A 26,061-nucleotide genomic window follows, 5' to 3' on the forward strand; every position below is an offset into this window, starting at 1 on the left:
CATTGTCTCATTATGGGGAATATCTGTGCCAAGTAATATTAAAATCCTTTGATGGATGACAGAGTTATGAGCCGGACAGGAAACCTATTGACCTCTAAGTAAGATCTTGATCTTTGGGCTAGGGGTCTAGGTATTTTCAATGACAGGACATCTCATTATGGGATACATTTGTGCCACGCCATGAGAAAACCAACATAGTGGGTATGCGACCAGCATGGATCCAGACCAGCCTGTGCATCCGCGCAGTCTGGTCAGGCTCCATGCTGTTCACTTTTAAAGCCTACTGGAATTGGAGAAACTATTAGTGAACAGCATGGATCCTGACCAGACTGCGTGGATGCGCAGGCTGGTCTGGATCCATGCTGGTCGCATACCCACTATGTTGGTTTTCCCATGGCATGACTCATTTGTGCTATGTAATATTAGAATCCCTTCATGGATGAAAGAGTTATGGACTGTACAAGAAAAAACACTACTTCTGTTTGACTGCCAAGTGTGACCTTGACCTCTGAGCTGGGGCTCTGGGTGTTATGAAGACATGTTGTCTCATTATGGGATATATTTGTGCCAGGTAATATTGAAATCCCTTAAACAATGAAAAGAGTTATGGACCAGACAGGAAAAAAACTACTAAATTTTGACCTCCAACAGTAACCTTGAGACCTTTGAGCTAGGGGGTCTTATTGTTGTGCAAGACACATCTTACTATGGGACCATTTTAAAGTTGCATGCCTCCAGATTCATGTCTATTTTTTTAAGCTGGGATTTGCAATAATTTTTCAGTGATTCTGTGTGAATCTGTGTGTTTTAGGAGCTTTTTAACTTCAATAAAACTCTTCTTGTCAAATGGTATGTAGGAAACTCTCCTAAAAGTAGAAGAAATTCTCGTTTTTCTACATCTAGTATCAATAGCTATCTGTTTTCAAACTTTAGAAATTCTGATGTTGATCCGGAGGCATGTCCCTTTAACACACTCTCATTAAAATAATATAGAACTAAAGGGAAATAACTTTAAAATTGGATAAAAAAAGCCCCCCTTAAAAGTGAAATATATTAAATGTTAAACTAAATGAATACAGTAAACCTCACTTATAAGGAACACGGATATAAGGAACACCCGGTTATAAGGAACAGTTTTCAATTCCCCGATTGAATTCCTTCTTTATTCAATGTAAAAATCCTCGGTTATAGGGAACTCGGTTATAAGGAACACTCGGTTATAAGGAACACTTTTTCTAGTCCCAAAGTACGAAATTCAATGGAAAACCCCTCGGTTATAGCGAACAGACATAAAGAATAAAAATTATTGAAAACTGGAAATAAACAGGGGAAATGCTGATGACGTCAGAGTAATGTCGGCACTTTTACGCGCTTTAATGCACATGAATAAACACATATTATTTCATTTCTATGGTCTTTAGTTTGTTTTATTTCACGGTTATGATAAAAAGAAAATAAATAATATCATCATTAATTGATATTTACTCGAGATTATGTTTGAGAGATACATGTATCAGGTATTTCATGATAACAATACTGAACGAAAATAAGTCGTGGACAGGGTCATGCCATACTATCCTAAATAAATGTCTTAATTATTGTGCTATTTAATTGACCTGTCAAAACATGTTCCCGGCTTTCATGTTAATCTGATATAGGCTCGAACAGAATATAATAAAAGCCGGGTCCATTATTTGACAGGTCAGATAAATTGGACAATACGCGTAATTAACAATGGCAAACAGTCCGGATTTGTAAACATTTTATCAGGTGCTAAATGGACAATAGCAAAACTATAGGTATAATTTACACTTTAGTCCATATGTATGGCGCCGTTGTCTAGTCGTAATGCACTGTATGTCATAAACACCCTACTTTTAAATTTTAATTGGTAGTCTAATTGAACATTTTTGTATTAATTATTTGAGCATTTATTTTATATTAGTATTGATGCCTATTCACATAATATGCTGTCGAGCAAGGTAAGGGCTCAAACATATTTTATAATCATAATGTAGTGCTCTCCTAAAAAGAAGATAGAAATAGCCGACAACAATAAACACAAATCACGTCGTTCTTACCGACGTACATTTTGGCTTAGTTTAGGTTTAAACGCCGTGTTTCAGCGCTATTGCAGTCATACACACGCAGTCAGTTTCTTACCATCTCTCTAGGAAAGGACCGATACTGGACTCACAACTTTCTCACATAAAGATTCATGGTTGACCCGGGGCCCTTTTCAAATGTCAGTCAAATAGTGTTTGCTATACAAATTGTGTTCGTTATACAAACCTCGGTTACAAGGAATTAGTCCGCTATACGGATATAAGGAACCTCGGTTATAAGGAACAATTTTTATAGGTCCCAGGCTGTTCCTTATAAGCGAGGTTTACTGTACAAATGATCAAGTTTAAGCTACATATGAGTATTAAGAAATAACAATTAACATATCACAGACAACAGATAAATACTCATAAAAAAAGGGGGAAATGTCCATGTAGAAAAATGGGGGAAAAGTCCATGTACAAAAAGGGGGGAAAAGTCCCTGTTGAAAGTTAAATAATGCTGTAGAAAAATAATGCTAGAAAAATTATATCGCAACTTATGTTTGTGAGCAAATAGGTGAAAATGTGTGTGACATAAATACAACATGCTGGAAGGATGCTACAGACAACCTGTCTCAAAGATATTATGTTCTACAATAAAAACGCCTTAACGACAGAAAATTAAGTTTGTCTTATACTTTTAACCTTTGTGTTAAAAATAATGAAATGTAATATGGGAAAATAATGTGAAATCATTTAACTTTGCGTGCATTAAGTTTTGGCATAAAGGTTTTAGCGTTCAGCAAAAAAAATGGCAATTTTATGGGAACATGAATTACTTAATTTTAAATTTCAAATTCAAATTTCAAAGATTGAAACTGTCTGGATTTAAAAAAGCATGACAAAGAAAAATGGTTTCATATTACACAGTACCATGTTTAAATAAATGACATGCTCACTTAAAACTACATCTTTATAAACTGTACAAAGCATTGCTCTATTTGGCAAATATTTTATATTTTATAATGTAAAGTGTATATTGAGCATCTTGCAAGTATATAATATAACTGTCCATTACAGGCCCACATTGTCTTTACCTAAAATGTGCTACACAAATTAAGATATACAAATGAGAATATGAACACAACCTCTAAAAACTGCATGGAATTCCTGCAGTTTACTGCAATTTTTGGTATTTGTTAGAATAACTGAAAAAAGAGCCGTCACAGGACAGCAACACCTGACTATTCAACAGTCTTGCCAATTGAATGAATAAAGAAGTTGTCAAAGGGAGACAATTTTGTAAAAATACATGTCAGTTCATCACAGTGAACAAATGTGTGAAATTTCAATCCATTCCCATTAGTAGGTACTGAGATACCAGCTTACATAAAAAAACTTAACCAAAAAATGCAAAATTGAAAAAAAAAAAGACTTTATTTTGTAAAAAGCAAAACAGAGTTATCAAACCTGTGCAATCTAAGTCAGTTTATCACAGTGAACAAGCATGTGAAGTTTCAATGCATTCCCACAAGTGGTTACTGAGATACCAGCTTACATACAAAAACTTAACCAAATCAGAACGTTTACGCAGACGACGGGTGAGTCCAATAGCTATTCTATTCTTCGAATAGTCCAGCTAAAAATGACTTGGTGAAAGCATTAACCAAAGCATTCTGATGTGATAAAATTCTAACGACAAAATTTATATATGTTATATGTTGAAATACCAATCATACCAGAAAATTAAAATTACCAAAGTAGTCCATAGACCTTTGTTACAAGTAAAGAGAAATGCACCACAATTAAAGTAGCAGACCCATAATAAAAATCAGAAATATCTTTAAGATAATCTATTTCCATTTTTAGAATTGTTTGCAAGTTAACATAGCTATCTCATACAAACACCTTGAGAACTATGTTAGCTAAAGAATGACAAAATCCCTTACTGAGACTATGTAATCAAAGAGAATCTTTTTATTGTTATTACAGGTCCACTACCTTAAAACAGCCGTTTGGAAAGAAATGGTATCATCTTTAAGAACAATACATATACATGTATCTTGATTTAAAACTAGACATTTATTTATTTTTTGACTTTCATCCTAAATGCTATGTTTGAAAATGACTATAGACATACCAAACAATAACATCACAGTGCCCAAAAAAATGCTTTTAATCTTGTTATAAGGAGATTATTCAAATGGTTTATTATGAATATACCATACCCAGTGTGCTGAAAACCTTCATTTATTTCCCATACAATCAGTTTTGTGAAGCTTATGTCTTGCTGTCCAACCAGAAATGAACAATTCATGTAATCACTGTTTTGATTTCAACTGAAAAAAAAATTCCTACACAAAGCCTAAATCATAATATCACACATGCTTTGGAATGGTGACCCATCTGCTGGTTATCCCTGTAATTTTTCACTGCTTTTTGAACACTGTCAATCCCCTTTGCTTTCATAACTACATTCCTTAATTTTGGTTCACTTTTATCAACATGTTTATCTGATTCTCCAGAATTTTTGTCCGTCTGCTGCGGAAGTGGTTTCAATAAAGCAGACCTATCAAGCTCAAAGTCATCTATGTCTTTGTTTTTGTTTGCCTGCAAGAATTCTTGTTCCCGTTCATAAATTTCCTCTGCCTCTGACAGAAGCTTGTCAACAAGTTCATCAGATATTGGATGTTTAGTAATGTGAACAGCAGAAAATTCCAGTTTCACCCTATTAACTGTAAATATATCAAAAATCAAATTCAAGCACCAAGAATATCAAAGTTTCAAATTATAATTTTCTACAGATATTTTCTATCTTTAGATAGCAATTTTAGAAATGTCATCTCCTTGAAAATAATTTTCTTTGAACGAATATCTGAACTTACCATAATTAAGAGAATCATTACTAAAACATGGAATGGTACAGAACAATGTTTTTATATAAGCTTTTCAAAACTTCTTCTACAAAGTCTTAATATCATTATATAACCTTGATCCACATTTTTCAATGTTCTAAAATAATTTGTCCCATTTAATTTGTCCCATATTTTTACATTTCTGTTCCTTTATTTTTAGTGTTCCATTCATTTCCGTTTTGTAATAAGCAATATACTGTAAAAGCATATATTTTCACTGGGTCAAAATTTTGTGAATTTGAAATTTTGAGTATGTTCGTGAGGTTTAACATTCGTGAAATTATTGAAATGGTATCCTACTATAATCTAAATTATACAAATGGTAAATATTAATGGAGGATTAATTTTCCTGAGATGTAGGGCCTCGCAAATATAGCGAAAATTAACCCTTGTGAAAATTTCTGCGTTTACAGTAAGTAAACCAGAGACAGAATATACAGTGAGGGCCTTTTTTAAAACAATTATAATTTCTATCAATATTCTGTAATCAAAGTTGAAACAGTGTTTTTATTACACTGAATATTCATACATAGAGCATATCCCTTTAAAGTTCAGTACTATTTTCTTATCTGCGCTAACACTGATTATAAAATCAAAATAAATGTAACCCAAGAATACGCCAACAAAACAAAAAGAAAGTTTTCACTAATTCAACTTACCATCATTAGGAAGTATAACTATGGGATAGAGGCCACCTGGAGGTTCAAACATGACTCTTGTAAGTGCGATGTTACGATTAATAGTGAGATAACAAATCACCATTCGATCTTCTTTATTCATCTGTGACTTCGGTATTAACATTCCCCACCCGACTAAATCTCCAACCTTTACTGATTGTTCAGCTGAAAAACATGCAGTTACAGTTGTTTCACTGGTCTTACTTTCACTTTATCACCGGCAAAAAGGGAATGCCAGAAATATCAAAAATTTGTTTCATCTTTACGAACATATAAATTCAAATCATTTTCATGAAAGCAACGATATATCTAAATCATACAGATTGTAAAATGGCTTAAAAAAAAAAATTATATCCAATTACTGTCAAATCGTTTATATTATTGGGAGATTAATTTTCATTGATTTTGTGGTTTAGTCGATCCACCAATTATAATACCAAGGAACAAGTAAAATTCAAATTCATTTTTGTTTCAAATCTAAAATCCATAAACTCATATCCTCACAAAATAGGCATTTTGACCAAAACCACAACATTTCGTACCCACAAAATTCAATGAATTCATAGTATTTCTTTTACCTTCTCCAACAGCCCAGAACCTAAGATAGTCTATTCTGAAGTTGGACATTTCTTCTAGGTGTGAATTATCTTTTGTTGCTGCTGATGAGAGTGCTATCACTGGTGGAGGAGGATGACTGCCACCAAACTCATCCAGTATCTCCATCTCAAAATGATTGAAAACTGTAAAACATAATGTTAAGCCTGCTAAATTTCTAAAATGGACTGGTCCATCATTCAATCTGGGCAGTACCATTTATTACTCGAAGGGGTGTTCACTGAAAATTTACTGACTGAATAGCAAACAGTGTTGACCAAAATCAATAAAAGAGCCCAATGGCCCCCATTTGAACAAGTTTGGCATAAGACCTTAAAATGATGTTACACACAAAGTTTAATGAAGATGCATCAAGAAGTTCAATAGAAGAAGTACTTTATTTTAAGCTCTAGTGACCAAGTGCCCTAAATTCAACAAATTTGAAAAAGGACCTTATAATAAATATAATAATAATACCAGGTTTAATGAAGGTCCATCATGCAATTCATGAAAAGATGTTATTTAAAAGTATTTCTATTTTTAACTCTAGCAGTCCCTAAAAGAAGCCAGGTGCCTATAACTGAATAAAGTTGATGAAGAACCTTATGATGATGCTATAAATCAAGTTTGATGAAGATCTGCTAAGTGGTTCATGAGAAGGAGTCATTTAAAAGCATTTCTAATTTTAGCTCTGGTAGACCCTAAAAGGTGCCAATCATCCCCATTTGAACAAAACTGGGTGAGGACCTTAAAATAATGCTTCAGACCAAATATGATGGAGATCATACATCAAGCAGTTCATAAGAAGAAATCTTTAAAAGCTATTTTTATTTTTACACCTAGCAGCACCTACAAGAAGCCGACTGCCCCCATTTTAACAAATTTGGGAGAGGACATTATAATGATGCTACAAACCATGTTTGATGAAGATCCATCAAGCAGTTCATGAGAAGAAGTTGTTTAAAGGTAGGTATTTCTAATTTTAGCTCAAATGACCCCTACAAGGGCTTAAGTGCCCCAATTTGTATAAAATTGAGAGAAGACCTTATAATGATGCTACAGAACAAGTCTGATGAAGATCCACCGAGCAGTCCATGAGAAGAAATATTTTAAAGGTATTTCTATTTTTAGGTCTAGTGGCCCCAAAAAGGGGCTAAGTGCCCCCAGTTGAACAAAATTGAAAGAGGACCTTATAATGATGCTACGACCAAGTGTGATGAAGATCCATCAAGCGGTTCATGAGAAGAGCTTCTTTTCAGTTTCTTTTTCTTCTATTTTAAGCTAAAGCAGCCCATTAAAGGGACCAAGGTGAACCATTTGAACAAACTTGATAGAGGTCCATGCCAGGATGCGACTGACCAGTAGTTTCAGAGGAGAAGATGTTGAAATAAAAATGTTGAGGCAGGACGCAGCACGATGGACGCCAGTCCATCCACCTATACTAATAGCTCACCCTGAACGAAGCTCAGGTGAGCTAAAAAGATTGATGCAAGAATTAACTTACATTCATTTAAATGTTCGGGACATTGTATAGAGATAGGTTTGAGATGGTCCTTTACTATCACAGTATTTGAGTCCTCGTCCACTTCACTGTCCGATGGTAAACACCAGTTCTTCAGGTTACACTGGAAACATAACTTTCATTCAACAAATTTTATACATGTAATGTAAATCACCAATGAAATTCTTCACATTTTTTTCCATACAGCTTTGTTTTCATGACATATTTAAACTAAAGTAATTACAAGTGCTTGATATTGCTGATATGGCATTAACACAATACATCAACAAAATGTCAGTTATGTAAATGCAGTCAGCTAACCTAGCTAGTGTTTCTGAGTTCTGAATCAGTATTAACCTTTACCCTGATAAATTTCTAAAATGGACTGGTCTAACATTCAATTTGGGCAGTACCACTTATTATTCAAAGGTGTGTTGGCTGAAAATTCACTGACTGAATAGCAAACAGTGCAGACCATGATCAGTCTGCACGGATGTGCAGGCTGATCTTGGTCTGCACTGGTCGCAAAGGCAAAATGACTTGCCGCCAGCAGGCTAAAGGTCAATTATTGTAAAGTCATTAATTTTCATGAGGACCAAATTTTCATAGATTTCCTGGTTGTGTCAATCCATGAAAGGAAATCCTAACGTACAAGCTGAATTTCTATTTATTTCACTGTTGAAAACCACAAATTCAAATTCGCCTAAAATAGACGTTTTGGAAAAAAAACATTGTTCACAAGGTGGCTGCCCATTTTTTATGAACATAAAATATGTCTCTATTGTGTTAAATCCTATTTTTAGTATCTGTTTTCTCATAATTATATTTGCTGAAGATCTGAATATAAATTAAACATTGTAGAAGAGACAGTACACCGAATCTGATTATTGCTTTTATGACCAACCTATTAATTCATTTTTTGTAAATGTTTTCATGTATTACTGAAATAAAATATGTTTAAACTAATTAACATTGTAGAAAATACACATATCACTGAATTCATTGATTTCATTGTTTATGATTATGACCCTAACTATATAAATTCATGTGTAATATTGAAAGCAGTGATTTTTTAACCATGTTATTATTTATTACATCTGTTTGAGCAGCTGCTATATATGTTTAAACAAAAAATAAAAAGCTGTATGAAACTTTAACAGTGTTGCCCATCATCTCTCAACATAAATGTAATGCTAAAAATTACCAACAACTTACAGTACACTGTACTTCATAAAATTTTCTGTCTTTGTGACAATCTAAGATTTATAAAAACCAAAATTTAGTAAAACCTTCACATACAAAAAATTTTGTGTTTGGTCCATCAGAGAGCCTGTTTTGCCAGAATACATGCAGACAGACATCATAGCCATTCCCACACATAGATATAGTTGGCATTAAGTCATCACAATTAATCGTAACATAACGCATTCCAACTGGACGATCATTCTTGATAAATAACACAATTGAGGAGCCATTTTCATTGAAAGTGGTTACATCCAGACCAACAATATCACCTGTAAAAATACAGAATATCTACATTTTGTTACCATATTTACTCAAAAGTAAAAGACGCATCTCAAATACACTATCTACATGAAGTTAATTGTTTATTCCATTTTAAGACAACATTATGAAACTATCCAGTGATTTGCTTTAAGTGTTTAATCTTCTAACGCAGTCATCAGCCTCTGGCACCTGGGGTCCTCCCACACCACTAAACCTTGATAAATGCCATATGACTTGTTTGACTAAATACAACAACATTCACTTTGTTCTTTATTCTTTGCATTTCCCGTTTTGTTGATAAGCCACTTCTGTGTAGGAGCTTGTCAAGGTGTACAAAATTTGCATACATGTATCAGAGGACTATTCAAATTCCAGGACCATGATAAAATCGCCGATTGACACAGATTTTAAAAACCAAGAAATTCTTTATTCTGTAAATTGTGTGTGTATAAACATTTGTGTTAATCATTTACTGTACTCAAAACATCACAGGAGGTAGTTAAAGTCAAAGATCCAGACAAAAATTATACTTACTTCACTATTCTTGTTAACTATACACTTACTCTGCATTAAACAAAATTGATATTCTAACAAGAGCTGTCCATAAGACAGCGCGCTCGACTTTTCTCAGTGCTTGACTCTGAATTAGAGCTTTGCCAGTAAAAAAAAATCTAAGTTAAAAAGGGACATAACTCTGTCAAAATTCAAATCAGAGTTATGGGAATTGTGTCCCTTGGTGCAGACTTTGATTGTATATAACTATTTTGAGTTTCAAGTCAAAAGCTTTAACAGTAACAGAGATATTTGACTTTTAACAGAGATCTTTGACTTTTAACAAAAAATTCTAAGTTAAAAAGGGGCAAAATTCTGTCAAAATTCAATCAGAGTTATGGGGATTGTTTCTTCTGGTGCAGACTTTGATGGTAAATGAGTATTTTAAGTTTCAAGTCAATAGCTTTGATAGTAACAGAGATATTTGACTTTATCTATCAAAAACTTTAACCAAAAATTCTAAGTTAAAAAGGGGCATAATTCTGTCAAAATTCAAATCAGAGTTATGGGGATTGTTTCTCCTGGTGTAGACTTTGATAGTAAATAACTATTTTAAGTTTCAAGTCAACAGCTTTGATAGTAACAGAGATATTTGACTTTATCAAAAACTTTAACCAACGGGGACGCCGACGCTGATGCCAACGCCGGGGCGAGTGCAATAGCTCTACTTTTTCTTCGAAAAGTCGAGCTAAAAATAGAATGATAAAATCCTGTACCTTCATTAAATCTTTCTCCCTCTATATTACCACCAGACTTTTCGTTACAGTACATTTTACCCTCTCTTGACACATAACCCGTTGACTGGGCACATTTACCAGGATGCTTGGTGAGGGGGAAATTTGAATCACCTACACCAATACTGACCACAGAATCTTCATCTGTAAAACAAAAACACTATTGAAAATTTGTATCAAATGATGTATCATTACTTTCAATAATGAACAATTTTGTTTCTGTTGGGTTTAACATCACACCAACACAATTATTGGTCATATGGCAGCTTTCCAGTTCTTGATGGTGGCAGAAGACCGCAGGTGTCCCTCAGGCAGTATTTCATCACGGATGGGCACCTGCATAGAACCACCAACCTTCCGCAAGCCAGCTGCCTGAGCTTGATGGCTTTCTCACATGAAGAATTCTACACCCCAAGTGAGGCTCTAACCCACATTAGCGAGGGACAACTGATTTGATGTCACCGGCCCCAACTGCTTAACCACAGAGGCCCCATAATAAGCAAATTGCATCAATTCATTGATAAGTCTTTTATGCAGAAGTTATGGCAGGAAGAAACAAAACCTTTTGTGAGCAATCAAAGCCCTCTACTGGGTAAGTTTTTGTTTCAACATTTCAGCTGTATTAAAAAATGTAAGACAACCTGCCTATTTGCCATATTGTACACCATCTATAAACCAGGTTTCATGAATAAAACTCTAGTACTTTTAAAGTCATAGCAGGATAGGCCTTTTAAGATTGGAGGATGGGCAGACAGACAGATAAATTGACTGCCAAATGAACAACATGAAATAAGGTACATATCATCTTTAATGCCTTCCATGTATATACAGTCTAACCTGCATTCTAACATGACCAGCAAATAACCTACATACATGTAGAGCAAAATCTATCTCTGGTTATTCTGCAATAAACCACTCGCGTGCATGACATCATCCGATCCAGTGCATAGCATGGTCGTAAAAAGTAGTTACCATTTTTTTCTAACACTGTTGTACTAGTATGTCATGTTAGAATCGAAATAACAAGTTCCCAAGTGTGATTTATTGTAGAATTACCCGAGTTTTTTGTTCTTATGCGACGCCTTCGTGATATATTCTTACGCATAAGAACTCAAAACTCGGGTTATTCTACGATAAACCACGTTTGGGAACTTATTATTTCAATGTGACCTTGCTTAGAATGGTCTCCTTTTGGTCCAACCATTGGAATTCCTTTTATAATGACCTTTTATACAGTGGAACAATGTCTAAAGTGGTCAGCGACCAATATAAGTATCAGAAAAGTGCACTATAATAATAATCCACTAAATCTCTTTAGTGGTAAAATAACTAGTTGCTTTCTGATCTATTTCTATGATTTACAGTTGGAAACTCCGTATCTTGAATTCAAAGTGATTGCATATTTTACTTCAAGATATTTTGTGTACATGTTTTTGAACTGGATTTAAAAATGTCTTTGAGATAGCCAGAATTTTGAGACAAGGGAGTTTAAGATATCAAGTTTCAACTGTGATTATCAGCATGAGGAAATGTCGTTTGATATATGTGATCAAGCGGAACCATATATTATTAAACAACTCTAGAAGAGCACTAATCTAAGAATATCCCGGCTAAGTTCCATCAATTTCTGACTAATAGTTTCAGAGGAAAACTCATGCAGAACACACTGACGGTGGAAATGTTGTTGGAAGAAAATGATGAAAAATGCACAGACATTGAGTGATCACAGTAGCACATTGTGCCTTGGTTAGCTTAAAAACAATGTTTTAACAATCTGTTCATAAATTTCTAACCCAGTTTTACATATTTGTATACAAAATCATGTATACATAATAAGTTTAAAATGTTGGACCAGGGCTTCCATTAGGATTCAATTTCATGGAGTCAGGACTGCCTAACATTCAGATTTTGGAGTCCCTCTTATATTTTCTTTGAGTCCTACGTAGTATCACTTTGTACAATGACTTTCAATATCATCATCATCATCATCATTACTATCATCATCATATCTAACTGGTTCAAAACAATGTGTAAAGTAACAGAATAAAAGGACCACTAGAATGATTAGAAAACATTTTATTTAACAAAAAATATTTTATTGTTTTATTATTTATTATTGTCCTATAGCAACAGTCAGCATTTTATTAAAATAAACAGACTTACTGTTGTTCAGCTACATAACGAAAATCCACTTTAAAAAATCTAAAGTACATTTTACTTGGAGTAGAATATGCAAATTACGTCATTCACCTGGCAATACTCAACCAGTTAACTTTCATCCCACATCAAAGAAAGTCAAAAAAGTAAAATTTCGCCGACACCTCCCTTTGAAGCCACGTGCTGGTGTCATCAAAATGTGTCAAAGATTTCAGTTCTTAACAGAAAAAAATTGAATGTTTTGTTTTGTTTTGTTTTTTCTCTAAAAAATACTGTAAAAAAATAGGATTTATCATTCACGAAAATCCAAAGTAAGTAGCAAATTTATTACCGATCGAAAAAATGTTTTAATTTTAACTGGATGTGAAATGTCATTTGCTAGAAGAAAATAGTTACTTGCTGAGGTGTTTTGTGCTGAAATTATCGATATATTTTCCACAATTAGTTACTTTGTCTTCCGACTTTGGAGCTTGTTTCACCAACTTAATCCGAGCCAAATGCATGTAATGTTTTATTGTCGGCAATTAGCGCCTTCTAAACATGTCAACTGATCTGGATAACGGTTTACATTTACAGACAGTCTATCAAACACGATGCTTTCACACTAGTCTCACACTTCAAACACTGCCGGCAGTTTATACGAGGCTGTCAATCAAGAGTTATTTAAACCGCTTTGATTAGTTTCGGGGTGGAGCTAATCACGTCATTCAAGTGAAGTTACGTCACGGTGTATTGATTTTGTCGGCCTTTGAAAATATCGGAAGTCCTTGGTACGCCTCTGACTTTGTGTATTGGCGTACGGATTATGATTTTTGGTGTATTTTACGCCGGGACGCCGCTTAATGGAAGCCCTGTTGGACACAAAACAGTGGCAAGTGCTTTCTGAGTTAAAAAAAAAAAAATGAACAAAAATGTAGCATATTCTTTACCAAGTTCTCTCTATCATACATAAAAGTAGCTTACTTCCAAAGAGATTTGAAATTCTGAGCTTTAAAGCAGTCTGTTTTAACTAGTTAAACAAATGAGCAAAAATAGTTGTAAATTCTTACTTAGTTTAACAATTTGAGCACAGAAGTATGAATGCTGGGGATTAAGACAACAATTAAACTGTATTGCATGTATTCGCCTCTTGTCCTTTGGAAGACTGACTACACATTCTTGCTCTTCCACCTCTATTGATATATCATCCGACTTTCTGAACATATCTTTACTCAATTCTGTAATAAAAATGGATACTATGAGTTTTACAATAATTACTTATAAAGTAATCTTTACTGATAATAAATATTTTACTTAAAATCAAGAAATATGTATAACAAATTTGAGGAAAGTGATACCAAGTATATACATTCTTACAATATACACTCTTACAAAATTCCTTATGAAAACTGGCTATATGCTAAAGTTAACATTCCCAGTTTCTGTATACTATAAATGTAAATTCCATTTCTAGGAGAAAAAATGACATTGAGTCACTAATCATTCTAGTTTAATATGGCAATCTTGCATATCAACATACTAAACATTTTTTTTTTTAAATAAATGCTCCCTTAACAACATACCAGAAAATTATTTATTTTCATTCATTTTAAAAATTACTCTAAGACAATTTAGATCATATGGCAACTTTCCAGCTTTAAAGGTAGAATAACACCACTTTAATTTGGGTCCAGGGAAGCTTGCAAGGCATTAGCTGAGTCACCATATACCAGTATATCCTACAGACTCCTAATATTTCAATGAAGGATTACTTAACCCTTACCCTGCTAAATTTTTCATCTTTCAGTTTGGACAATATCATTAGCTGTTAAAAGGGGTGCTTACCAAAAAGATACTGACTGAATAGCGAACAGTTTGTTTTACAGACCACTAATTTTTGGCCTAACCCAACATGAAAATCTACAGAATCTGATGCTATACAGTTGTTGGAGGGAAAACAAATACCTATGTAGAACCATCAACCTTCAGAAAGCCTGCTGGATAGCTCTCATAGGGAAAAGGTTAGCTACATAGTCACAAACTGACATCATAATTTGACATCATATTATGACATTGTAGTGTATGAGCCATCTTTAATTACCAGTAACAATATCTCTGAAAATGTTGCAATGATATTAATTGTAGGCAAGGAAAATGATCTAGCATGTCTGCCTGAGTGAGGCATGTTTTTTTGCCAACCCTTGGTACAGCGGGGTTTCATCCCCCACTGTCACTCAGGTTTCAGAAAACCATGTTTTACGGAGGCAGTCATAGAAAATCCTTATATTCTTCATCCTAAAAAGGGATTTTGAGCCTATTGCGGAAAAGTGTAAGTGATCCTAAGTCAGAAACCAGTATTCAAAAACTTCAAAAACAAGAGGGCCAAGATGGCCCTAGGTCGCTCACCTGAGAAACACACCATAATACACCATAACAGTGTAAACATGTTTGACCTAGTGATTTCATAGAAAAAAAATATTCTGACCAATTATCATTAAAATTGGAGCAAAAACAAGTATTTTCTTTGATTTGACCTAGTGACCTAGTTTTCGACCCTAGATGACCCATATTCGAACTTGATCTAGACTTTATCAAGGCTATCATTCTGACAAAATTTCATGAAGGTCAGATGAAAAATACAGCCTCTATCACATACACAAGCTAAATGTTGACAGACAGACAGACGACAGACAGACAGACAGACAGACGCCGGACATCGAGTGATCAGAAAAACTCACCTGAGCATTGCTCAGGTGAGCTAACAAGAAGCTTGAAATAAGGTCTAAATAAGGTCAGGTGATGTCTGAAGATGAGGAATGGTCACAGGTTACATCTGCATTACTATCAAGTCATTCTAGTAAGGGGTATTGATGCTAGACGAAATGGTCCCACCTCGGATGAACGAACGGACGGACAGCAGATGTTGGGGGCATAAAAAGTGTGTTTTCAGATTAAGCATCTTTTCTAACAATTTTTCAATCAAATAAACGACAGTGTCTACTTGTAACAGTAAGTAAAATACCTTACTTCATAGTGGTGCCAAGTACTGTAGGCACATGACACGATACCCCATCCAGTCATACTATACTGACACCAGGCTTACCAGTCCCAGCGTTATCCTTATAATGCTGAGTGCCAAGCGAGGAAGCTACTTGTAACATTTTTTCATGTGTTTGGTATGACCCTGCTGGGGAGCGAACCCATGACCTCCTGCACTCAAAATCAGGGCTCTATCACTAGGCTACTTAGGTTTCTTTAAAAAAAAAAAAAAAGAAGAAAAGATAGGTTCATCAAGAGTGTCATGTAAACAATCACCTCTATACTCGTTATCTTTCTGAACAACCTCTAAAGCCTCGGGTAATTTCTTCTGATAAAGATCATCTAGTAAGGCACGTGTACTCTCCTGTCCCAAGTCTCGATTAGTCTCTAAATCTAGAGACACTTTTGAAGCTGAAATACAGGTTTGCAAGTAAGACTTACATGCTGTTCATATGGTTTCTCAGTCATAATTTGAGCTGCACCAAGAGAAAACCGACATAGTGCATTGGTTTTCTCATGGTGAGGCTCATTTATAAATTTAGTATAACCTTTATGACTGAAATATTAGTTCAGACAAACTAAAAATATTTATAATTTAGCTACCCATACTGGTTTGTGTATCAGAGCTTGTTATGAAATACACTTTTATGATGAAGTTGAAGTATCAGTTTTAACAAAACAGACATAAACATATAAGAATAAGAATAACAAAACAATATGTAAACATACGGTGATACGAAATTATCTATCACACAGCATATTTTATATGGAATGTACCTTTATCATATATGTAACACCTTTTTATAAATTACTTGTTCAGTACAATATTTTTACTGCAAGGTTAATAGTGGTAATAAAAGGCTGTGCATTCCTTAGTTTTCATGGAAAGATGAAGTTTTATTGATTTAATGAAAGCATATATCCATGGAAATTAGTCTCAACAAACAGATAAAATGCCTCATTATGTTATTTTCAAATTCTGTATTTTATCCCCACCAAAACCTGGAAACATTTTTTGTTTAAATACGAATTGAGCCGCGTCATGAGAAAACCAACATAGTGGCTTTGTGACCAGCATAGATCCAGACCAGCCTGCACATCCGGATCCATGCTGTTCGCTAACATTTTCTCTAATTTCAATAGGCTTTGAAAGCAAACAGCATGGATCCTGACCAGACTGCACGGATGCGCAGGCTGGTCTGGATCCATGCTGGGCGCAAAGCGACTATGTTGGTTTCCTCATGGTGCGGCTCAATTAATTTTAGGTCGATTGAGAAGCAAGTTATATTAATCACTCTTGACAGCCTCACTCCTGATGGAATCCATCACCATGATGGTACAAGAGAAGAGAAGCCAGTTCCCTCTTTTAATGCTGAGCGTCAAGCAAGAGAGCTACTGGTATCATTTTTCACGTTTTTGATATGATGTGACTGGTGACAGAACCAACGATGCATTTGAAGCATATGCTCAACCACTAGGCTGTCAAAGGAAACTTGCATACCAACAAAATCAAATGATTTCACAGAAATGTCATGCACAAAGTTACCTGCCCTTGTCATCACAATTAAAGGATAGAAACCACCCGGAGGTTGCATCATCATTCGGAAGAACACAATTTGCATATCCATGGTAACAAAACACAAAACTAATTGCTGCTTTTTATCGTCAAAGTCCGGCTTTGACACTTCCTCCGGGCTATAATGAATTCCAAACCCAATACGCTGACCAACGTGGACTTGTAAATCTGAAATATATTTATAGGAAAGAATGTAGGTTATGACACTGACTGATTACAAAACTGAGTTGAAAGACCAGTCACAAAACCCAAGAATTTGACTGGTTGTTTCCAAGCATGACTTTGAAACTGGCCTATCAAGAATTACATGACTAGACTCCAAATTCATATTTACAACTTTTTGAGTTGATTGACACTGTCAAGTGACAAACTCTTTTTTTTTTGTAAGCACAACAGAGAAATTTTAAATAGAAAACATACAACTTTGCGCATACAGTATTCCCGCATATAACACCCCATGCCCAATTTTTTTCGAACCTTTTTCTTTTCTGCTCTCATTAGTGAATTAAATTGAGCCCCTAAATAAAACTCTTTGGAAAATGCAACCACCCAAAGGTGTTTATTCATACTGTTGGGTTCGAATCAAGAAGTTACAAATTCTAATTTTAAAAATCTAATTCTATTATTTAAAATAAACCCATTTTCCTACCTTTGCCTTCTGCTTTCCACCTGAAAAAATCTCTGAGTAGCACACATGTAGGTGTTGGCATTAGGGGACTGCAAGTTGCTAAACCCACTGCTGGGCTCTCACCATCTAACGTCTCCATGACTATCATCTCATAGTGAACTAAATCTGAAAATTTTTGTCTGTTAGAATTCATTTTTAAGGTCAATGAAAATAAATGTAAGGTGTTTTCCACTTCATATTGCATGTTTCAATCATGATGTGGTCACAATCTCATGAGACAGGAGGAATGTTGTTTTTGTCTCTAAAAGTAGACTCAAAAGTACATTCAGTGCAGTAAAGAGACAAGGTAGAATAAATATGTAACTAAAAAGCTTTCAAAAAAGCACTTCAAACAAAAATGTACATGTGTTATTTGTTGGCAAATGTACAACAATCATGCAGATTTTATATTGGGGAGACTGTTTCGCTATCATAACTAACTAACCTACCCAGATGCTTAATAGTAGGGTAAAGGCTGCGAGTCAGGAGCGGTACATTTTTTGCACAAAACTGACAGAAGACAATATGTCCGAAATAATTTGTCCTTCTGTTTGTTTCATGTGAAGAAGTTGTCAAATATTTGCTGATAACAGGTTATTACCTGAACAGAATCCAGAACACTGGCCAGATTAACAGATCACTGTTATAAAACTAAAGTACCTTGAAAAATGACCAGCTGAAATCCTATATAAAATGCACAAACCTTTCGTGAGAGGAACTGGACTTTGTAATGTGACTTCTGGATTTTTTTGGTCGTACGTAAACAAGTTCTTGCCAGAATCATACTGCATTCCATCATCCTTGATCCAATTGAGCATATTTCTCTGACAGAAAAAAACAATGCTATTACAATTGTCTCTTTGTTTTAAATCTGTTTATTTAACCTTGAACATAGCAACTCTCTCAGCAATTGATGACGACTCGTCAGCCAAACAAGGTGAAGAAATTTGGAGACAATGGTCAAATTTTTGTAAGAGAACATGGACCCTTTGAATTTCCCAAATAAACTTGGTAATATCACCATTCTTTGTGCAAAAAATGATTTAATCTCTGCATAATATCTGCTTCTATTTCAAATATTTTGATTAAAAAAATCTTAAGGACAATTTTTTAAAGGTTTTTATTGAAAAATTCCCGATGAGCGTTAACAGCTGCCAACAAAACATGTAGGAAAATATTCAGGTGTTGCACCCAGGTGTCTCAGGGTCATCCACCACAATGAAAAACTGGCCAGTCACCATATAACAGGACAGTCTTTGTGTGACCTATTACCAACCAAAATAATTACCCAAATAACAGAGAAATCTTTGAGTTGTTGCTGTATACTGAAAGTACAGAATAATCTGGTTGCATCATTTATTTGCTTAAACCTTTATGTTTATTTCTTTTTGATTTTGTTGTACTTACTGGTTTATCATCACTAACCACGGAAAAGGAAACAAGAGCTGTCAGTGGACAGTGCGCTCGACTATTCTCAGTGCTTGATAGTATAATATAAGCAATGAGTAAAACTTTAACATTACAATAAGCATATTCTAAGTCGAAAAGGGGCCATAATTCAGTCAAAATGCTTGATAGAGTTGCCTCCTCCTTTTTACAGACTGGGGTCATGATGGTAAACAAGTATGCAAAATATGAAAGCAATATCTAAATGGACTTTGAAAATGTTTGGGGTGGTATGCAAACTTTAACATTTATTCTAAGTCGAAAAGGGGCCATAATTCAGTCAAAATGCTTGATAGAGTTGCCTCCTACTTCTTACAGACTGGGGTCATGATGGTAAACAATTATGCAAAATATGAAAGCAATATATCAATGGACTTTGAAAATATTTGGGGTGGTACGCAAACTTTAACATTTGTGTGACGCTCACGCTAACACTAACGCCGGGGCGTGTAGGATAGCTCCCCTATTCTCCGAATAGTCGAGCTAAAAAAAGGTGGTAATCCCATAACGGCAGATTCAAGTAGATCTTAGTTGTTACAATCTTGAAGAAAATGTAAAATATAGACATTTAAATAGGATCCTGGTGTCTGCTGCAGCCACTGAAAGTTTGCAAATTCATATATAATAAAGAAGACCAGCTTTTTAGTGTGTTTATGCCTGGGAGTAATACCAAACACCTTTAATATTATATGATGACTTTCCATTTTTAATGGTGAAGGAAGATCTTACATAATAACTTAGGTAGTATAACTCCACTTAAATGAGTAACAAGTGATTCTACCTCATCAAATTTAGGTATTCCGATTGCTGCTTGTGGCCACATAATACCTAAATCTATCGGTCCATTCTCTAAGCAAAGTGTTGGCAAGAACTTTCTGTTGTCTGGCTCAAATAAATACCTGAAAATCAAGAATAGAAACAGTAGTTAACAGTGAAAAACAAGTGAATGAAGTATTGCCATGCAATACAAAGTCCCCTACTGGAAGGCACCTAATTTTCTCTACTGCAGTATAACATAATGAACTGATATCTGTCAATGATGTATAAACAATATTGTACTACATATACAATATGTTATAACAACACACTTGGATTAAAATGTGCATATATAAAAACCCACAGTTGTTTTCATATTGAATTTTTTTGGCTGATTATAAAAATGTTATCATGTAAGTTATTTATAGTAACAACAAAGGGAAATTAATCTTAAAAAAAAAAAAAAAATCTATATAATATAAGTCCACAAGAAACTCTTTACCAGGTAGAGATAGGTCAAAATACACCTAAAAATTGGATGTAACATGCATGCTGTACCAGAGAAAAGTGGTCTCGATTTTTCTCTACCGCCAGTAATAAAAAAGTTACAATAAAATCTATTTATAGTAATAACAAAGGGACGTAATTCTAAAAACAAGAGTGCCTCATGGTGGTGAACATTTCGTCCAAGTTACATCAAAATCCCTCCATGCATGAAGAAGAAATGTTCCGTACAAAGTCATTCTTGAATTTGACCTTTGACCTCTAAATATGACCTTGACCTTAGACCTAGGGACCTGGTTCTTGCGCATGACATGTTGTCTAATCCAGGGGTATATTTGTGCCAACTGATACCTAAATCCTGCTTCGCATGACAAAGTTATAGACCTGACAGGAAAAAAATCCTCTTGACCTTTGATCTCAAAGTGTGACCTTGACCTTTAAGCTAGGGATCTGGGTGTTGGGCATGACACGTCGTCTCATCATGGGGAACATTTATGCCAAGTAATATTGTAATCTCTTGATGGATGACAGAGTTCTGGATCGGACAGGGAAAAAACCTTATTGACCTTTGTCCTCCAATTGTGACCTTGACCTTTGAGCTAAGGGTCTGGGCTTTGCGCATGACATGTTGTCTCAACATGGGGAACATTTGTGCCAAGTAATATTAAAATCCCTTCATGGATGGCAGAGTTATGGACGGGACAGGAAAAAAACTCTGTTGACCTTTGACCCCCCAATTGTGACCTTGATCTTTGAGCTAGGGGTCCGGGATTTGCGCACGACACGTCATCTCATCATAGGGAACACTTGTGCTAAGTGATATTAGAATCCCTTAATGAATGTCAGAGTTATGGACCGGACACGAAACAGACCCTGTTCATGTTATGTTAACATTTGACTGCTAAGTGTGACCTTGACCTTTGAGCTAGGGGTCTGAAAGTTGTGCATGACACATCGTCTTATTATGAGGTACATTTGTGCCAAGTAATATTAAAATCCCTTCATGGATGGGAAAGTTATGGACCGGACAGGAAAAAAGCCTTGTTGACCTTTGACCTCCAATTGTGACCTTGACCTTTAAGTTAGGGGTCCAGGTTTTGCGCATGACATGTCGTCTCCTCATGGGGAACATTTGTGCCAAGTAATATTAAAATCTCTTCATGAATGGGAGAGTTATGGACCGGACAGGAAAAAAGCCCTGTTGACCTTTGACCTCCAATTGTGACCTTGACCTTTGAGCTAGGGGTCCGGGATTTGCGCATGATACATCATCTCATCATGGGGAACATTTGTGCCAATTAATACTAAAATCCCTTCATGGATGGGAGAGTTGTGGACCGGACAGGAAAAAGCCCTGTTGACCTTTGACCTCCAATTGTGACCTTGACCTTTGAGCTAGGGGTCCACGTCGTCTCATCATGGGGAACATTTGTGCCAAGTAATATTAAAATCCCTTCATGGATGACAGAGTTATGGACCGGACACGAAATTGCGGACAAACGGACAGACGGACGGACAGATGGACGGAATGACGGAAAAGTGCATTCCTATAGTCCCCGAAACTGGTTTTCAACCAGTAGGGGACTAATAACAAATTAATGTAACAAGACTTCTCCTGATTAAAATCACTGCTCAGGTTTAGGGTAAATATTCTGAGTTGAATAAAATTATGATAATAGTGGTGTAAGCTGATTAAAATTTCAATTTATTTGACTGCAAAATGAAGATTTTAACAAAAAATGGCAAACTGGCAAAATGGGTCAATACGACACCCCTTGGACAAATAACAAAGCCAATATGAAATCACCTGATAAATAACATTATAATATTGCCCTAAATCTTCCAATCAACTGTTGGTTTGATTCACAGGCAGGAAATATGTCTTCGATGATGACTGGCTGAACTGTCTCAAACATTTTGCTCTTACCTTGTTGCAACAGGAACACCATTCTTAATAAATAGTACAGTAGACATGCCCTCTCCAAAATATGTCACCATCACACCAAACATGTCACCTATCAATCACATAAAAAAGAACAATAGATAAAATAAGGTAACAGATCAGTATTATTTTCCTAGTTTGAGGTACTTTATAAGTCTAGTCTATCTTAGAATTTTTTTACTTCATTTGCACCATTGCAAACTAGGACTGTTACCTCATAATGTTATAATGTCCGCTGTATAGCTGTAATCTATAATTCCTTGTTATAGAAAACAAGTTTCTATGCATAAATTATATCATAAACATTTCACCAAACACACTGACCAGTTTTTAAAACAACTTATTTTCTAATTAAAACATTCATCTGTTTCAAAACAAAGTGGCAAACAAAACGTGACATAAAATGATAAAAATTTATTGCAAGATGTCTACTACAAGTGTACTAAGCAGAATTTCTAGAGCTGTTCTGTTGGACTTCTGGTGAGTCAGAATATAAAGTCATTGAACGAACATATATAAATCTGTCATTTAGTAAAGCAGAGCATTTAACTCTCTTTAAGCAAAAACTTACCAATAGAAAACTTTTCTCCTTTAGTGTTAGCCGAACTATTATGTGAAGAGAAACATTTGCCAGTGTCGCTATGGAAACCAACTGTGTTATTCCAATGGCCAGGATGAGCATCATTATCAATATCAGGACCAGCTATACCCAGTGTAATACGACTCTGTTGTGCTAAGAAAGAAAACATTGCATAAAGGTAAGTGTTACGTGAAAATGTTACCAAAAAAATTTGTAGGACACCACCTAATTTCCATCAAAGCTCACAATTTCTCAAGCTGTGATTTTACTTAACCTTTTGAAACTGCACTTTAGATTAATTAAATGTGGAGTCATTTAATTTTGTAGGCATAAAACTGCATGGTTTCAGAAAAAAAACTATTTCATTGGGACATGAACAATGAATTTGAATGACTAAACAAGTATGCCCACAGGCAGAATGTCAAGCCCGCCAGTGTCATGTGTGACCTTGATCTTAAACCTAGGGACCTGGTTCTTATACATGACACTCTCTCTCTCATAATGGTGAACATTCATGCCAAGTTACATCAAAATCCCACCATGCATGAAGAAGAAATGCTCCGGACAAACTTCAATTTGACAATTGACCTCCAACTGTGACCTTGACCTTTGAGATAGGAATATGGGGTTTATGCATGACAGGCCTTCTCATTGAGGTAAATATTTATGCCAAATATAAACAAGATTGGTCCATGCATGTCAAAGTTATGGTGCAAGCAAGCACGACAATAAAATGGAATGTATGATAATTCACTGGGATTTAATATCATGGATATACACAAAGTTCTATGAAATCCACAATTTTTTTTCACTACGTATTTTAATAATTTCACAGTAAATCATTAAGACTTATTGCAAAAGGTTAACACTGTTTTGTGAAAACGACTTTCCTCATAAAAACAGCATCAGGAACATTGAAAAATATTTCAACTTGAGAGTATAATAAGAAGTAAATCACTCTTTTCATATAAAGGCTTCTTACAGTGAGACAATATTCTCTAGAACATATTTAAACACAGAAGTCTACACCTTAGAATATACACTAAACAAGAGGTCCTACATCACTCACCTAAATACCTGGGAACTTTTATAAGCTTATTTAACAAATCTTGAAAGATCGCTCAATGCTAGCTGAAAACTTCTGTTGTTTTTTTTTTATTATTTCAAATTGGACTTACCTAATGATCTTATTTGAGCAAAGAAGTATGGATGCTCTGGAGTTAGTGGCTGTTTCAGCTGCAAGAAGTTGCTGGTTTCTGAAAACTTCTTCAGCTGAACATTGCTTATCTGTCCAGGTAGTGGTTGGTGATCATCAAACAAAATGTCACCAGCACATCGGAAGAGGCCAGACATTTTTCAGATTCTACAATTGAGAAATATACTAAAAGGATAAAATCAATGTATTTGATGAAAGAACAAGACGCGATCCTAGGAAATATTGAGATAATTTTTTCATATGGGCAATATTCCCACTTGCGTCAAACACTCGAAAGACCAAAATAGTGGAAGCACTTTCCGATGCAATTTTCATCGTAGCCAATGTTTTACATGCTACTGGTTTAAATGCTGATTATGTCACGAATTGGTCATACATTCAAATAAAACTTAAATATATCGAAAGGGGATTCAATTCCTCATTGATTTATGTTAAACTTATCAAATAATATCCAAAGTTACTTATTTTCTGGTGATTTAAACCTATGTATGTACTGTTTACCGTGTCTACACGCCAAGCAACAAAACCAATAACTTTACATGACTGTATACTGTGAATTATCCTCCATTATTTTGGTCCTACAAAGTTCTGACATTCAGATTGCCCTGTCACAAATATAAAACAATCTGAACCTCGAATTATTTTAACTATTAGAGACAGGCAGTTTGAAAGGACAACAGCCGGAGGGAAGAAGCTGGGTAGGTAGATTTGCTACAGGAGATTTGGTTGTACTGACTAAGATACTGTCGATTGTGGATTCTGCCAATTTCTGGCAGTGTTTTAGTTTCATTTTGAAACATGAACGTCTCTCCCACAATCATGACAACTAAATAACTTGTTTTGCTACGTACCTACTCACACGTTTACTATTCAGATCCTCATTTAGGATGTGTTCAAGTGATTAAATTGGTCACTGTAATAATATTCTCCGATTTAATCTTCTTCATATGCATTGTTGACACCCTGTAACCAAAATAAACGGAAGTGAGTCATTCGGAACGCTTCTTTTGAATGTTAAATTTTAGATAACTTCATTAGCCTAATTTTGGTAGCACTTTTAGCTTATAACAGCAAACATATCAAAAATTCAAGGAATAAACATTGACATACGGTATCCTTAGGAAACACAGAATGCAACAAAGCAAACTAATAGCAGACTCATTTTAATTGTAGGAGTGTTAACCTCTGTCAATTAGACTTTTCATTACCGGTATGAATTTTATAAGATGACTAGAAGATACAAGTTTTATTTAAAGTGGGTGTTACATATATAGACAATATTAGCTATATGTAGCTATTAACAGGCTGGTAACATTGCCCAATCGGGCTTTCGACATAAAAACTAATATTTCTTAAAAAATAATGAAGATATTTCTTTCAAACTTGGTCCATTTATTACATACATATGATACAAATTAAAATAAATTTAAGATAACTTGGTTGCCTTCAGTTTTGTTAGAATTATTTCCCCTTTTCAGATTTTTATGATGCATAATTTTTAAAGTCCAAAAAAAAATATGTTCTAATGTTAAATTTAAAACAAAACAAGAGCTCGTCGAACACGAAATGCCCCCCTTGATGCATTCAGTAATTGCACAAGGAACAGAAATTATATGCTCACTGTAATCAAAAGTTCTACCCTTCTGGTTTAATCTGACTTGACCTTTAACCTATA

At 34.9% G+C, this 26,061-nt stretch overlaps 1 protein-coding gene across 1 annotated transcript; it reads right to left on the reverse strand.

The window, feature by feature from the left end:
- Positions 1-339: 339 nt before the first annotated feature.
- LOC123551303 (uncharacterized) lies at positions 340-25,385 on the reverse strand. Its single transcript, XM_045340137.2, has 16 exons — positions 25,238-25,385; positions 24,349-24,533; positions 23,162-23,323; positions 22,576-22,663; positions 20,170-20,287; positions 18,646-18,766; positions 17,925-18,068; positions 17,246-17,443; positions 15,976-16,110; positions 13,731-13,898; positions 10,507-10,668; positions 9,032-9,246; positions 7,736-7,856; positions 6,216-6,377; positions 5,620-5,802; positions 340-4,780 (listed from the first exon to the last, which is right to left on the reverse strand). The coding sequence occupies exons 2-16, from the start codon at positions 24,521-24,523 to the stop codon at positions 4,416-4,418; spliced, it is 2,517 nt and encodes an 838-aa protein (XP_045196072.2). The 5' UTR covers positions 24,524-24,533; positions 25,238-25,385; the 3' UTR covers positions 340-4,415.
- Between the last annotated feature and the right edge of the window lie 676 nt (positions 25,386-26,061).

Source organism: Mercenaria mercenaria, chromosome 4 (assembly GCF_021730395.1).
Source record: "Mercenaria mercenaria strain notata chromosome 4, MADL_Memer_1, whole genome shotgun sequence".
Lineage (NCBI taxonomy): Eukaryota > Metazoa > Mollusca > Bivalvia > Venerida > Veneridae > Mercenaria > Mercenaria mercenaria.

What these genes read in the sequence shown, in the direction of transcription:
- LOC123551303 (XM_045340137.2), bottom strand. Translation starts at nt 24,523, where the DNA reads ATGTCTGGCCTCTTCCGATGTGCTGGTGACATTTTGTTTGATGATCAC. An exon ending in GTGGAAAGCAGAAGGCAAAG is followed by an intron (nt 17,444 to 17,924) that starts GTAGGAAAATGG and finishes AATATATTTCAG; the next exon opens with ATTTACAAGTCCACGTTGGT. An exon ending in TCCCGAACATTTAAATGAAT is followed by an intron (nt 6,378 to 7,735) that starts GTAAGTTAATTC and finishes TATGTTTTACAG; the next exon opens with TTTTCAATCATTTTGAGATG.